Source organism: Limulus polyphemus, unplaced genomic scaffold (genome assembly GCF_000517525.1).
Source record: "Limulus polyphemus unplaced genomic scaffold, Limulus_polyphemus-2.1.2 Scaffold726, whole genome shotgun sequence".
Lineage (NCBI taxonomy): Eukaryota > Metazoa > Arthropoda > Merostomata > Xiphosura > Limulidae > Limulus > Limulus polyphemus.
The window spans coordinates 234,639-251,704 of NW_013666336.1; the positions used below are offsets into that span (position 1 = coordinate 234,639).

General features: G+C 33.9%; 1 protein-coding gene across 1 annotated transcript in view; it reads left to right on the forward strand.

Moving 5' to 3' along the window:
- Nucleotides 1-2,744: 2,744 nt before the first annotated feature.
- The window catches only part of LOC106460192 (glucose dehydrogenase [FAD, quinone]-like), a 32,816-nt gene continuing 18,494 nt past the window's right edge, over nucleotides 2,745-17,066 (forward strand). Inside the window, exon 1 of the mRNA XM_013919879.2 lies at nucleotides 2,745-2,839. Coding sequence (XP_013775333.2) covers nucleotides 2,755-2,839 — 85 coding nt within the window. The 5' untranslated portion in view covers nucleotides 2,745-2,754. The remainder of the gene's footprint in view (nucleotides 2,840-17,066) is intronic.

Consider the following 17,066-nt stretch of genomic DNA (forward strand, 5'->3'; position numbering starts at 1 on the left):
TGACCAATCAGAAAGTTGGATGACGATAATACGGAAATATCTCTACAGCCTCGTAGGCACAAAGTATAGTGGAATATTAAAAGAACACAGTATCGTACGTAGTAATTAGGGACAAACTACAGTTAATGGAGCAAACTGTAAGAAGGCCTAATATTGGAGAAACTAGATATGCGATTCATTCGTACGCCCTCTTCAGTCTCACGTTATCTTCTGGTACGATAAACCAGAATAGTCAATGTAGCCAAAAAACAAACAGTCACTTTCTTTTTAGTCCTACACTTGAATTAGCAAAGTCCATACTCTCCATTTTTCAACATCGAGCTTTTTCTGAAACTCAATTTTTTTAAGTAATACCACTGTTACTGAATGAAGAGATATCGGCAAATACACTGTTAATTTTCATAAGTTAAAAACCTGAAAATTAGAAAAACATAATTTACCTTACATAGCGTTCTTCTGAGGGTACTTAAATACATTTTTAAATAACTTTTTCGAAGTTAATGAACTTTCTTAACTTACCCCCCCCTCCCCAACCTGGTGGGCTCAGCAGTAGGTTTGAAGGCATATAACATTAAATATTTAGCTTGATGAATACTCGTGGCTGGTAGAGCACAGATAGCTCATTGTGTAGCTTTGTGCTTAAAAACAAATAAATAAACATCCTAAAAACCCTCTTAAATAAAAACTTTTAATCATGACTGCTTTTAGTCATAGGTCTACATCAAGTTTCGGTTATTATTTTCATTAACCGACACCTGATATAGGCCTATATTTTTGAGGGTTTATTAGGGAGATAACATTTATTAACTTTAATAAAATTGGTTTAAAATTAGAACCGTATTATCTCTCCCAAGTCCAGATACAAGTGTATGACAATAGAAAAATGAAAGTATAGTTTCTTGTTGAATTTATTCACTCACCCAATAAACATCTTTCATATAGAGCGTCTCGAAGGTACTTATAGGGCTCACATAGTACATGAGGCTCTTAGAGTGTTTTAAGTTCTTAGAGAGTGTTTCGGGTTTCTTACAGAGCGTTTTGAGGTTCTTAGAGAGTGTTTCGGGTTTTTTTTATAGAGCGTTTTAAGGTTTTTACAGAGCCTTTTGATGTTCTTAGAGAGTGTTTCGTGTTTTTACAGAGCGTTTTGAGGTTCTTATAGTGTTTTGGGTTTCTTACAGAGCATTTTGAGGTTTTTAAAGAGTGTTTCGGGTTTCTTATAGAGTTTTTCGTGTTTCTTACAGAGTGTTTTGAGTTGTTGTAGAGTATTTGATGTTTCCCTACATGGATGTAACCAAACTCTTTAGTTTCTTTTTTTTAATAGAAGTAACAAACCTAAAAGCTCACGTTGACCAATACAGCCTGCATATCATAACTGTTCTTTCGAATATAGTATCAGCTTCCTGTAAGTCCATATAAGTTTTTCTGTACCAAAGAAGCTATGTGTAGATACTTCATTCAGTAAATGCCACACTAGCTATTAAGTAGAAACTGCAATACATTTCAAATTGATTTCTAAGTCTCTATACAAGTGTAGTCTCAACTATCACAAGATCTATATAACATAAAATGCACTCAATATCATAAAACTTTTACTTCAATACATACTCCTTGTCAGTCGAACCGTGTAATTATGAAAGATCAATACGTGACACTGAACCAATATAAAAACAAAAGATGTTCCATATTCCAGAGTGACCTAGACACATACACCCATATCTATACATAGGATCAACGTGTTTTACACGATTGTAATACGAAACTGGGTTACCTTTTATTCTTTTTAATGTTCATTCATTAGGAAAAATCCACTTCTGTGTGTTTTGTGACACAGACGATGATGTTGTCACAGTAAAACTTGAATGTGCACACCTTCACACGGTGAGGATTTGTTCCAGTAACATATAAAGTGAATGCATATTTTGGAATTTATCATATTTTTAAAGCTTTATATGAATGGTTTACTTGTTTTTTGGTTTGTTTTTTAAAAGGGCATTTCATAATATTTGTGTTTATTCCAGTCTTGAGCTTATTAACACCCTTGTTGACTGGAGAAAATTATAGATTAAGAATAAACCAACACTTTATTACTCAGATATTTTCCGTGCTAACCTACAGAACAGGCTTATTGAAGCGGACCTTGGCCTTGCCTCATATCCTTGTGCGCGGACTTCGTTGTTTACCTGAATCTACTAACCTTGTTTTGTCAACTTTGCTACTTTGTCCGGTATTATCTGGTGTGCTTGCTACCGGGCGCCAGGTTGCTCCATGTCGGAAGCTAAGGGAAAACTCCGCCCAAGCGAATACCGCCCGAAGTATTCGTGTGATCCGGGACCTGGGGTGACCGCAACCCTGACGACTGCGAAAACGAGTTGTTAACCGAATACACTCACATGCAGATGCGAACTATTTTTATTCGGCGTATTCCTATACTTAGAGAAGAGGAGGGTGGACTGTTCGTTAGGCGTTTCTACACTATGATTTCGAAAGAAAAATGTGTGCTTTGTAAACAACCCTATTTTTCAGTTCTTATACGTACTTAACATTCTGCTAGTCACGAGTAGTGTAGGCTTTCTCTTGGGTGAAATTCAGAAGCAAACTCTAAATGTTCCGAAGGCTGAAAGTCGCATAAAAAATCCTGAAAATTATCAGTTGGACTTAAAATATTTTGGTGTAGTTCCTACTTTAAAAGGTGTTATTAACACAACTACTACAATGGCAGGTGCGTTCTCTCTTCTCGGTGCATTGCTACCAATTATGGCCTTGATATTTTTTCGCTCTGCTGACAGAAGAGTACAACTTCCTGACGGTCAATTTGATATGGAATATGATTACATAATAGGTAAGGGAGTTAAGGTATTTATAAAACTGGTTAAGTGTCGCTGTCGGCATTCTACTGTGAAGTATATGAAACTAACGAAGAATTATATATAACTATACCTTTTTTCAGTTTTAAACTAATTTATAAGCTTGGAATGTTCCTTGGTATTTTATTTTCTTTTGATGAGGAAACACTGCTTTATTATAAATAATAACATGTAACTTATAATGGACACAGAAATTGTCTGAGGGGCAAAATCCATAGCTTAATTACTTAAAAAGTTAATCTAGTTTCTCCAATCGCATTTTTGAATCATTAAAAAATATCAACATAAGTGTAGAACAAAAATTAACACAATTTAAGTTGTTCATCCATGAAAGTTCCGAAAAATAATGTCTTCATTACTATACTCATCGAGTTCACTGCACACCCAGCTGTTTCGTGAATCTAAAGATCTATAAATTGCCTCTGTCTTTATCCTGCAACTGAGTTTGTCACTTTTTTTTACCTCTGGTTACGTGAGGAAAAACAGATTCCCAGTACGCTCCAATTTCCGCCCACTTTTGGCATTTGGTTCGTTGTGTCTTATGTATTAATTAAAATACTTTAGTTATTCACTTACAGACTTTACAAAGGAGAGTGAGAATTCATAAAACTTTCGAATTCATTACTAACTTACTTAGCAGGATGTATACAAAGTCGTGAAATTTGTTGTCTTGGTTTTCTTGACTTAGAGAAGTTTGAGATAAAGTGATTTTACATTAGATGTTTCTTGGCTCTAGGAATATTTCAGGGGATAAGGAAGTTTTCTGTTATTTAGAATCAGATAAAGGGTTAACTCTCCAGCACCACTCATGACCTGTTTTAAGGATCCTCGTCCAGTTCAGTCAGTTTACTGGTATTCACGGTCTTTCTCCTCACCCTGATATTTCTATAGCTACTCAAGTTGCTCTGGTTCAATACTGTTTTTGGCCTTAGTTTTGAAGATATATTTCACTTTCTTTTGTTCATAATGTCAAACCCAGATTTTTAAACATTGGCATTACTTTATCTTATCACTGGCTTACCTAGGTTTTTTTCAGAGTCTCGAGAATCCCAGGACAGTTGTAAACGGTGTACCTGAAATGAATACTGTTGTATTGCTCTATCACTTCAATAAAAGTTGAAGGCTGTTTTGGTGTTCTTTATTCTTAAAATCTTAGGTATATAAAAACATCACACTGATTCAAAACTCCGTAGTTGGTCAAAATGAAGCTCAGTGGGTACCTATTTACTTGATGAAAATATCATCAATCAGTTCAGTGTTTCAGCTTTATAATTTGATGCAATATTCGCTTACCGCTACTAATAGTCCATTACCTGCATGGTGTATTTTTTTCGGTCATTCGATTCTGTCATGGGTGAAAGATATTAATATCTATTCTTTCAATTGATGGTCTAACAGTTCGTCGTTGTAATTGTCTTGTCTGTTTGTTTTGAGGTCCTTTCCTTTCGCAACACATTACGATTTTGTTCCACTTTTTAACAGACTGGCAACAAGAAACCCTGTGGCGATATTTTTCTTTTGAGTTACCTGTTTCAACCTCTACTTGAAACTTTATTAGAATTGATATTTCACAACTTGTTGTAGCATAACACAATATACGGGCAAGAAGGGACAATTTGATCCTTGAAGGTTGTCTCTGTACATCCATCCTTGAGAAAAAGTAAAAAACTAAGCACATCCTTTATTTATTTTTTCTGCTGGAAATTGTCTATTTCTCCTTTAACTGATTCCACATTTAGTCACCCTGTTAGAAAAATAAAACTGTCTTAATCGAACTTCATTCTGTATTTCAAATCTTAAACTCGTGTTATCTTGTCCTGTTGTCTCCCAATACAGCATAAATAAACCAAAGGCCTTTATCTTGTTGATACCCCGGATATTCCCATAAACTCCAATAAGATCATCTCTTACACTTCTTTCCTAAAGAGAAACCAAGTCAAGAAATATTAACCTATTCCTATACGATAGCTCTAAAATTGTCTTAGTAGTCACACTTTGTACCATTTCCAATAAGTTAAATCCCCTTTTTTTCCAGTACGAATACCAAAACTATGCATGGTATTCCTTGTAAAGCCTAGTTGTATTGATGACTTCTGAAATAGGTTAAACTCAAGAGTGATGGCAACAAACGTATACTTTTATTTATACAGACATTAGAGAAGTTACAGAGTACAAGCTAGGGAGCGCGAATAAAATTATAGTATCTTCAAAGAATCGTGGCTCTTGGTCAAGTGACATAGACATACATTTTAAGGTTTAGATCTCCCTTTTGAGTTGAGACCCGTGTTTGAATATTTACCCAACTATCAAACAATTCCATAGTTAGTAGATTAACTGAATTAGATCCTCCAATACTGGGAGTGTCAAAACAGGAGATGTATACCTTTGATTGCCACTTCTAGATGTATAATTGTTAGTTTTACTCCTGCTCTTTAAAATACAAACCCATTTATGGATACACGAAATGTGTCAGCTTATCCTTCATAATTACTAATCCTATTACCCTAAATCATAGTATTAGAATTGTCTATATTAATTACACAAGACTGCGATGATTTTACTGTCTTGAAATTTTTATATGTCCTACAGTAATTCCTGTTCGCTGAATCCAAAAATGATATCCATTTTCTCCATCGCGTATAGGTTTTTCACAAAATATCACAACGCAATACATAAAAGAAAAACCACAACACCTAGTTGTAAGACTACGAGAGGTAGATTTCACAGAAAAATCAGGATGAATGAGGATGCATATTTGTTATGGGCCGGCATGGCCAGGTAGTTAAGGCGCTCAACTCACAATCTGAGGGTCGCGGGTTCGAATCCCCATCGCATCAAACATGCTCGCACTTTTAGCCGTTGGGGCATTATAATGTGACGGTCAATCCCACTATTCGTTGGTAAAAGAGTACCCCAAGATTTGGCGGTGGGTGATGATGACTAGTTGCTTTCCCTCTAGTCTTACACTGCTAAATTAGGGACGGCTAACGCAGATATCTCTCGTGTAGCTTTGCATATTCGTTTGACATCAATGTTCTTCATTTTGTTAATATTTTTGTTAACAAACATAATTAAACTTATCATTGTAGTAAACAAAATAATAATTTGTTCTAAGTAAGAGTTTTTTTTTTCCACGATTTGTAAAAAATCCTTGCGTGATAGAAAAAAGTATAGTATTTTCGAAATCTGCGTAGCTGAATTATGGAAAATCCGTTGTTGAAACCAAAACAACTTTTATGAAGTTTAAATTACTTAAATCTGTTATTGATCAATTTATATTCTAATCTGTGTATGAAGCTGGCTTTGATCAGAAGTTAAGTGTAATCGTATTTCACTATTAAATAAACTGCTAAATTAAGAACAGCTAGCGCAGATAGCCCTCGTGTAGCTTTGCGCGAAATTCGTAACAAACAAACAAGCAATTGTTTTTAAGTAAAACATATTTGTAACTAAACCAATGTGAATGTTGTTAGACCAGATTTGAACAACCTCTATGACCTCTAGTGTTTAGATTGTTACTTTTTATTATTTAAACTGAAAACAAAAATTGTTAAAATAAATAATGACAAGAACGTGTGAAGCTTCTGAAAACTAAAGAATTAAGGCATTTTGTATAAATTATGTTTAAGGTTTTAAGATACTTCTGAAGTCGTGTTTAGCCTAATATAATCTGTGAAACAGTTTAGGAAATATCTTACGAAATTCTTAAGTTTTGGCTTAACAATGAATTTAGAAAAGATCTTAAGAGGTTTTTGTGAAACTTTATCCTAAGTACTACTAGTTAAAAATTCCAAGTACAATCATTTTCCTCGCGATAACTTTTGGTTCTACGATATTACTAGCTTTAGACGATTAGTCTATTATTAGACTTAGAATCCTACAAAATAAACAGTTGTAGTAAATGTTTGGACAATATTTAAAAAAATTACACTGTAAAGTGTTTCTATCACTGAACCAGTCACTCTTCTTATTTATACTTTCGACTCAGAATCATAGTTTTAAATTAAATACACAATGGAGAAAAAAATTAAGAATGAGCGATGATCTTAAGTTCTGACTGTTCATACTTGTTATTATTATTTGGATGTTATTACACTTTAATGAACATTTAGTTAAGTATAAAGCTTATAAGTGAAAATTAAGTATGTCAACCACGCTATATTTGTTATATTCAGTGCCGACAAGGCCTTTCGTTCAATATCACGATTCATCAGGCTGGCTGAGATAAGTGAGACATAGCCGAGGCGCTATTGTTTGATATAAACGACTGTTCATTTTAATTTTAGTACGAGAGTATTGTGTAGTTTATATTGTGACACAGCGGCATGTCTGCGGCCTTACGACGCTATAAACCGGGTTTCGATACCCGTGGTGAGCAGAGCACAGTGAGCCCACTGTGAAGCTTTGTGCTTAACTACAAACAAACAAACAATATTGTGCAAGCATTAAAGTAAGTTATTTTTAGAAACAGTAGTTATGGAGAGTTTGATAACGTAACTGCTTACGATTCATTTGTTGTGAATTGACGCCACAATACTCGAACCTTCTGTATTTTTCTCATTGCTTTAAGTGATTATTGTTACAGTATAGCGTCTCGCGGTTTGTATTAAGTTCTAGACCTCGGTTGGGCAAGGTATATATATATATTCGACCAAGTTAGCATAAGTTATGTTAGTGAAAGTAAGACAAAGTTAGTGAGAGATATAGATCTAAACAGTGTTTGTAAGTTTACCCATAAAGAGTGTATAGTGGCGACTTTTAAAATATTATAATCGAAGATTGTATTGTAATAACAGAGTAGAGAAGAATAATTGGTCTTGTCATTTGGATTCTAAAGCAATTGAATCAGCCTGTGTGGACTTTTGACGTGAAATAGAACTATTCAAGGCTCTGGATACATCTGTGGTAAACAATAGTGTAACGAATTTTTTTGTACATGCGTTTGACTTGTTTTGAATATATATTATTTTAAAACAAGTGGATTGTGTGCCGTCCGTTTATTGTTAAAATTTATCATCAACAATTCACAGGCACCTACTGTAAAGAATTCGGCCCCCATAAAACTGACAGCTATTTATATCATGAATTATTTAAATAACAACTGTTTCCATGTGAACGAGATTAAGTTGGTGAACTGTAACTTGTATCAATTTTATGTAAGCCATTACATGTTAGAATTAGGTTTATGATTTTTAATAAGATTAAGTCATATGTTTATTTTAACACTAAATTGTTTATTATTAATAATATTTATTTTACTTGAATTAACTTTTAATCATCATTCAGAAAAACTAGCGAACCTATTAGTTAATTGTTTTGATTCTGGAGCTGGTCATTTCGGATGTCAGATCTGAAGTATGTAAAAACAGCATTTCAGAGTATCTCTTCGCTCTCACAAGTCACTGCCCAGACGGCCTTTCGTATAATACTAGAACTCCTCAACTGGGTTGGAAGATGAGAAAGAAAAGTCTATCTGAAAAGCTATTCATATTTGTAGTATAAGAATTTCAAGCTGACTAAAAAAAAAAAAAACTAATAGGCCTAACATTTGTAATAAAAAGAACCTGATCCGAATATTTTTTTACGCTTTTTTTAATTTGTACTTTTCCGATTTCAAATTAGGGGAGTGTTAAAAAAGGATTTGAGATATATCTCTTGTCTCCCAATACCATAATTCGTATACCAGTTTATATCTCCATGAACAACTAAAACAACTTTAAAGGACACCTTTCAGGGGCCATGGTCGAAGTTTTTGATCAGCAGACCAACGTATCATTTCAGCAACATAAACTTTACAAAACAAAACATTCAAGGTAACAAATTGAACTTCTTGGAATAGTCTACTAACAGTCTTATGAAACAAATTTGGAAACATCACAAGGTATTTTTGTTTAGGTAAAAATTTCAACAATTCAGTTTCTACAAACTAACTGAACTTTTAAAACATCAACGGAAAACACATTTCACCATATACCTCCCGGGTCCCATTTGAGACTATTCCTTACAAAGTAACAACAGTTATTTAGGTCAAGGACGGTGCCACATTGTATTAAGGCAGACATCACTAGGACCCCGATACTTGAGGAATTCAGTGTATGAAAAGAAATGTCTTACTTTAAACTACTAGTGTCTACGTTATAGTTAAACCTAAGTTGGGTCGCCACGAAATAATGTCCACGTTATAGTTAAACCTAAGTTGGGTCGCCACGAAATAGTGTCCACGTTATAGTTAAACCTAAGTTGGGTCGCCACGAAATTTTACAGAATATTTCGATTCGTAATAAATGCTATGGAATATTTTTTATAATTTATGTCGGAAACATACACGATCATTTGTTTAGTTTAAAAGTTAAACTTCGTGAGTCAGTTGCTCTAGTAAAACTACAATTAATCAACCTTTTTTATTATAAGAGCCTCGCAGTCTGTGGGCTCATAATGCTAAAAATGGGGATTCTATACGCGTAGTGGGCGCAGTACAGACAGCTCATTGTGTTGCTTTGTGCTTAATCAGAAACGAAAAAAATAAACAAAATCTGTAAAATTGAGTTTTGATACCAACTTCTATGCCCTTCTTGATGTCCGTAATACCTTTAAAAAATTTTTCCCAATTTTGTCTTTCACTCTGTTGTCCTTAATGTGAGTAAATAGCGAATCAACTTCGTTCATCAAAACTGTTTCGAATAATTGTAAAATGTATTGTTTTTTGAATAAAAGACATGTTATAGCCTTATTCCATTTAACCAGAAAACCTATATTTGAAATGTAATCAAGACTCTGATCAATTATGGTATAATTTCTATTCTTAAATATGTTAAAAAAGTTAACTAATTTGCCGAAAATCGTGTTTACAATCAAGAGTTTTTGTTTCTTTGATGCATCAAATCATCGTATCTATCATAATTTTAATCCAAAATAGTTTTAAAGTAATCGATATCAAGAAGTTGGTGGTAATCGTAATTTTTTTATTACCATCTAAGTTGTTTAATATTTCTTCAAGAGCGATTTAGGTTCCTCATTTTCTAACCAGATTGCCCCTTGAAATAATAAGTTTTTTGGTAAGTAAGTTTTTTGGTAAATAAGTTTTTTGGTAAGTAAGTGGCTCTAAACTTTTTATTTATTGTTTTAAAAACGGGTATAAATTCCTATTATAGAGCTTAGTCATTTTATATATAACTTCTTGTCTATTTATGCGTTAGTAAACATTTTATAAAGCCAGGAATGGCCTAGAAGGTAACGTGTCAGGCTGCGGATCGGCAGAGACAAAGTTCGACCAGCGATACAGCTGAAAATGGTCCGTATCTTTATTTGTGGGCGCGATATATAAGTTAGAGTCAGTCTTATTATTCGTTTCTAAAAGTCAGATAAGGTCTTTGCTGCAGCGGGTATGACTATATGCCCTCCATCTGGTCAGCAGTTCAAAATTCGGACCGGATCTACCTTACTTCTAAAGATCTCTTTGTAGCCGTTCTGATAACCTATTTTTTTTCATCCTGTATTTCTTAAAATATTTCACAAGTTTTTCATTTTTCTTGCCTTTCCATTCAAGTTTGACTGAAAGTGATTTTAACTTACAATACCTCTTTCAACCCTTTCTCTTTGTTTCGTTAAAAGTTTCAACTTGAATAGAGAGACTTAGAGGAAGATGACTGAGGATCTGATCATCTAAAACTTTAAACACACTTAGATTGTCTAATAAAAATAATAAATTCCCCATCAAAGTCAATCAATCAATCAATCGTAGTGCCATTTTCGATCCATAGGCTGACAATCATGGTTCTCCAGTTCACCCGATCTTCGACCAGTCTTTTCTCTTTTATGTATTACTAGCGAAAGTACCCTGCTTCGCGCAGGTTATTAGGTTGTTATAGTTTAGCAAGTGCATAGAATGTATCATGAAAGTAAAAATATCGATTCAGTTTTAAACTTAAATCGTTTCTGAATTAAAGTATTTTCTATTATATCACCAACGATTTTAATAATAAAAAAACAACCTCTTTAATCAACGGAGGCTCTACATTAAGAAATCAACAAATATTTTTCCAGTTTTGTTGTCTATAAATTTTATTTTATACTTTCAGTATATAGACTAACAACAATATTACGTTATACTTTTATTGCTGAGCAACATGACATAAAAGCCATTGTTGGAACGCATAGTTACCAAAACGCACTGGCTTTTTTTATAAATTAGAAGTTGTTAATCTGATATACTACAGGGTATACTATGGGGCACGCATGCGCTCAAGCATGCGGATAAGTTAAGTAATAATAACCAGGTGCACACCCTCAGGGTCAACTTAGTATGGAGCTATGGCTGTCGCGCACACACACACACAGATAGAATGGCCTTTTATTATTATATATTTTATATTTAATAGTGTCATTCAGTGTCATCCTGTTGCCTTCTGTTTTCCCTCCTAAGATGTCTACAGATGTTGGACCACTTGATTCTCAGATCAAATTAAGATGACTACAGATGTTGGAATACTTGATTCTCAGATCAAATTAAGATGACTACAGATGTTGGACCACTTGATTCTCAGATCACAAGTCCAGCAACTGCCAGTTTTATGTTTACATACAGTGTTTATTCTGTTATTCAAAAAAATTGATACATCTTACTTACTTGTTTTACTATCTTCAGGTTTTATTGAGGTGTCGCGCATGATGCGTTGAAAATTCGTTTAATGAGTTTGTAACCTAAACCATTTGTATTATAACTATTAAGCATAAAATGTCGAATTTTAACGTTATAAGCGCCCCAACTTACCACTGAACCATCAGGTAGACTTTTCTAAATAAATAATTAGCATTTTGTTCTACATCACCATTTGAGCAATAGTACTTAAGTTGATACGGAAGGGCACTACGGTAGTCGCAGATCATTCAACTACAGTAGTTGTATATAGTTACCACACAATCCAAGTTGTTACGGAAGGGCACTACGGTAGTCGCAGATCATTCAACTACAGTGGTGGTATATAGTTACCACACAATCCAAGTTGTTACGGAAGGTCACTACGGTAGTCGCAGATCATTCAACTACAGTAGTTGTATATAGTTACGACACAAATTGAGTAGTCGCAGAACATTAACTACATAGTTTCTATGCAACGCAAGTTGCTAGGAAAGGGAACCATGACAGTCATATCGTCTGCTGTACAAAACAAATCAATTACACAATGTTATATCTCATGACTGCATACTTTTTCATGCTAGTATTCTCAGTAAGTAAAGTCAACTTGAGTAATAGTTAGTCAGGAAGCTAACATTTAATAGCTTTGGATTGATTCGATGTGAATTTATAATATGGATTTCAGGCAGCAGGAGGTCATTTTAAGTTAATAAAATCAGTCAGTTTCGTACTACACACACACATATATATTTGAAAACACAAGATGTTTATGCTGTAACTTCAAGGACCAATAGTAGAAAACCGTTTTCATAGATCGAGTTTGAAAATATGCTTGATAGTAAGATACACTACAAAAATTGCACCTTGTGATAACTGACGTAAGCCTAATAAAAAAAGTGTATAAATTTCTATGTGGTCTTAAATGAAAGCAAGCCTAGTGTCTCAATTTTTCAGCTTATAGTCACTTGTAGAAGACGAAAATATTGCCACATACACACGTTTTTCAAGCGAGTGAATAGAATAAGTTATCCATTCACTCATTATCTGAATACCCTAGAATGGAGCAACACTAGTGGAGACGTTGTTTTGCAACTGTATAATTTATAAGAAGTATGTTAGTGACTTTTCATCGAACTACTGTGATTGGTCTTTTCATTTCATCACACAAAGTTCAAACAAACAAGATACTGTCGCTCTCTGTATCGATGGTTGAGTTTATTCGGTTTCAAATCATCTGTTTTCGATAAAGCCTTCTATGTTGATGGCCCAGTTCATTCAGTTTCATAAAAGCTATTTTCCGCAAAGTTTTCTGTGTGTCGATGGCTGAGTTTATTCGGTTTCAGAGGACCTGTTTTCCAAAAAGCTTTCTGTGTTCATGGGTGATTTTATTCGGTTTCATAATAGCTGTTTTCCGCAAAGCTTTCTATGCTGATAGCTGAGTATATTCGGTTTCAGGACATCTGTTTTCCAAAATGCTTTTTATGTTTATGCTGATGACTGAGTATATTCGGTTTCTGAACATCTGTTTTCCAAAATGCTTTCTATGTTGATAGCTGAGTATATTCAGTTTCAGGACATCTGCTTTCCACAAAGCTATGTGTTAATGGCTAAATATATTCGGTTTTAAAGCATCTGTTTTCCACAAAGCTATGTGTTAATGGCTAAATATATTCGGTTTTAAAACATCTGTTTTTCCAAAATGCTATATATTAATTGCTAAATATATTCGGTTTTAAAGCATCTGTTTTCCACAAAGCTATGTGTTAATGGCTAAATATATTCGGTTTTAAAACATCTGTTTTTCCAAAATGCTATATATTAATTGCTAATTATATTTGGTTTCCGATCTTTTATTTTCCAAAAAGCTATATGTTAATGGCTAAGTATATTCGGTTTCCGAACATCTATTTTTCCAAAAGAAAGCTATATGTTAATTGCTAAGTATATTCAGTTTCCGAACATCTATTTTCTGTATTAGCCAACCATGGCTTGAATCTCATATCCTCGTTTTTTTTATACTATTGTACTAATCAGTATCATGGATACTTTTTCTCTACTTTTCTCTTAGAGGTACTTTCTCGAAAACTAAAGTTTCAGATCTTTTTTTAATGTATCATATAATTATTGTTTGTCATTCTGCATAAAAATTGCTGACACACACACACACACAAATAGAAATATTTCAGTTTTTCATTGGAGCTGGATTTATTTTCTGTTTTATGTAAGTCCCCCCAGTGGAACAGCGGTAGATTTACGGATTCACAACGCTAAAAATCTAGGATTCGATTCCCCGGGTTGGACACAGCAAATAGTCCAACGTGGCTTTGCTCTAAAACAAACAAGATTCTTATTTTCTGTGAACATCTAACAAAATGTTCATAGATTTCTCCTACTGATTGCAGTTGTGAGAGCTAATCGCTATAAGTGTTTGATTTGCACCATAAACAAACGTCCGTATATAAATACGTGTTTATCATTTTAGAACTTCGGTGTAATGAATTAAGACAACATGGAGTAAGAATACGAGTCCGTTCCTTTCGTACGTTATGTTACTTTATTTGTGTAAAACCTGTTCAAAGATTTAGCGTAGAACATAAAACCGTTAAGTGTTAAAGTCTCAGTCTAGTTGTTTGTATGGAAAACGTTTTGGAGTAACGAATGGCATCATACCTAGGATTAGCAAAGTCGAGTTTGAATTATGTAATGCATTTGTATTGTGATACAGAACAATCAAATTCCTTAACGAACCCATTTGTATATAACTCGTCAACAAGCCTACAGAACCTTTCTTCAAGCCATATAACCTTACCTTTGTAATGTACGTTTCGAACAATTATGTATGACGTCAGCAACTGAATTCTATGAACTTAAGCTAGAACACTATAATGGAAAATAAAAACTAAAGGCGAGTTTAAATAATTGTTTGATTTTAAGATGAGATAGTCGAAGCAGGATATCGAGAATGGCTGGAGTGAAACAGAGCGTGTCAAACAGCTCATAAAACGATTGTGATTGGGCTAGAAGTAGAATGTACAGGTCATATTTAAATATCTGTTCACCAACGAAATTTCTGCACCAAAGTAACGGTGAATCATCAGACAAAATATTATTTTACCAACATTTTTATGTTTATCTTCAACATGAAAAGAAACTGCCTATTATGGTAAGAAATAGACAAAACGTTGATTAAGATGATATACCAGGGCTTTCTTAATATTAATATCACGCACGGAAGAAAATATAGACAATATATTTAATGTAAACGGTATTTCTAAGTCTTTAATAATATCCATATCACTCACAGGCGGAAATAGACGAATCGATTAACGTAAACAAAACACTAATGCTTTAGTAATATAAGTATTAATCACGAAAAGAAATAGACAAAATCGTTCATTTAAACGGTATATCAAAGAATTTAATAATTTCTCCGAAAGGAGGCCAAAGACCGCCTGGAGGGGTCACCTGTTTTAACCACTCGCCCTACTGTACAGTATTGTGTTGTCTTGTCAGTCAGTAAGTAAACACTAAAATGACGTCACATATGGGAGGCTTAGCGTTTCAATTTGTACTGTCGTGCATGTCATGAATCACGAGAGGAATTATGCACCATGTAGGCTACAACGCAACATGATATATGAACTTCAAAAGCCAGAAGTAAACATATTTGTTACTCTTAATTTTGGATTTAATTACTCTCTTTTGTGATCCCACGATAATTAAAAATACATGGTTGTTGAAAGATAGGCTCTTAAGGCGTTTATTACTCAACATTAAGTTTCTTATGCTAACTCTCCTCATTTATGATACATAAATATATATTCTAGAAAAAAAAACATTTTTAATAATTTCTCTATGTATGCTGCATATCATAGTTGATGTCTAAGTCAAACATTTTTGGTTTCAGAGCTAAGCAACTGCTCTGTTGTACAAAGAGCTTGATTTCTGATATGGATTATTTATCATTCTCATCATTAGTATCCTATACAATCACTCACGTCTAATAATCAATTAGTTACTATTTTTCTATATTAGGTTATAGTTATCTATTAGCATACACTATATTTCCGCTGTTGATATGCATTTTATGCTGATAGAGTCCGAGGTTCGACCCTGAGCCTTCTCGTTTCAGTTGATTGAATTTTATGATATTCCACAGTTCTTTGTTTATTTGTTTGAAGTTAAGCACAAAGCTACACAATGGGCTATCTACGCTCTGCCCACCATGGGTATCGAAAACCAGTTTCTAGCATTGTAAGTCCGTAGACATACCGATGTGCTTGCTACTGGGTGGCAATATTTCCCAGAAATACTTTTTACTTTATGCTTCAATCGGGACGACAAAATAGGGCTTTGGTTTTGCAGTTACAAGTTCCAAAATCTCCTTTATTCCTATATACCAGGGCTAGTATACAGGTTTGTCTGTAAATATTAATCATTCCTGAAACTTGTCATATGTAATATGATAATGGTTCAAAGTTCACGTGAATTAATTTTGAATAAGTGTTAAAACTAAAATATTCAAACTTGTTCTACGAATTTTAATTTTTAACACTTCGAGCGACACGCTTTGAATAAAACGTTATTTATATCGGGTGTTATCTAATTTTTGCTCTCTGGATTTCGGAGCTGGCGAGCCAGGTTTGAATCAATGCGATACCTTAAAATATTCCCCTCACTTTAAGTTGTGGGTGCATTATAAGAGTGACAGTCAATCCCTTAGTGTGGACGGCAGAATGTTGTTGACTGTCTTGGCTGCCTTTACTCTGGTCAGCAAGTACTTTAAAATTAGGAATGTCTTTGTGCTAACTTCGATGACGAGGAACCCACTTTGAGATTAATAATGGCTGGAGACGGCTTAAATGGGTAATGAAGAAAAACTTTAATATAAGTTTAACATAACAGCAAATGTACAACGTTTCGACAAGGTTTAGTTTCTTTACATAATTAGGGCACCATACGTTGGCCTGCCAGATAAATTACATTGCTAATCATAAGCAGACACATTGATTGTTTGGATGTGTTTTTTAACACACGTTGACACATTTGCCATTAAGTTATCTGCTATGATTAATAGAATATGTAACATTTTCTGTTATGATATTGGCTATGATTACTATTTTCTATTAGGCTAAGGAGATAGATAGATAATGAAACTTTTAATCAAATATATTGATCATTAGACGTTGGAGCTGCTAGTGTTGGATTAAAGGTATGATTGTCCTTGGCTGATATATTTACTGTATGTTATAACAACAAATCATTCATTATAATTGAACAAGATTAAACAGAACATTGCAGTTAGGAATCACAAGGTAGGATACTTCTCAAGCCTTGTGTACATGTGTTAGTTCCATTTCTGCATCTCTTGGGAGTAAGACTGAACCCAAGACCTCTCTCTACAATAATGCTTGGAGACGGCTTGAATGGGTAATGAAGAAAAACTTTAATATAAGTTCAACATAACAGCAAATGTACAACGTTTCGACAAGGTTTTGTCATCATCAGGTACAAGTAGTTTACACTGACACAGATATATATATATATATATATATATATATACAGTA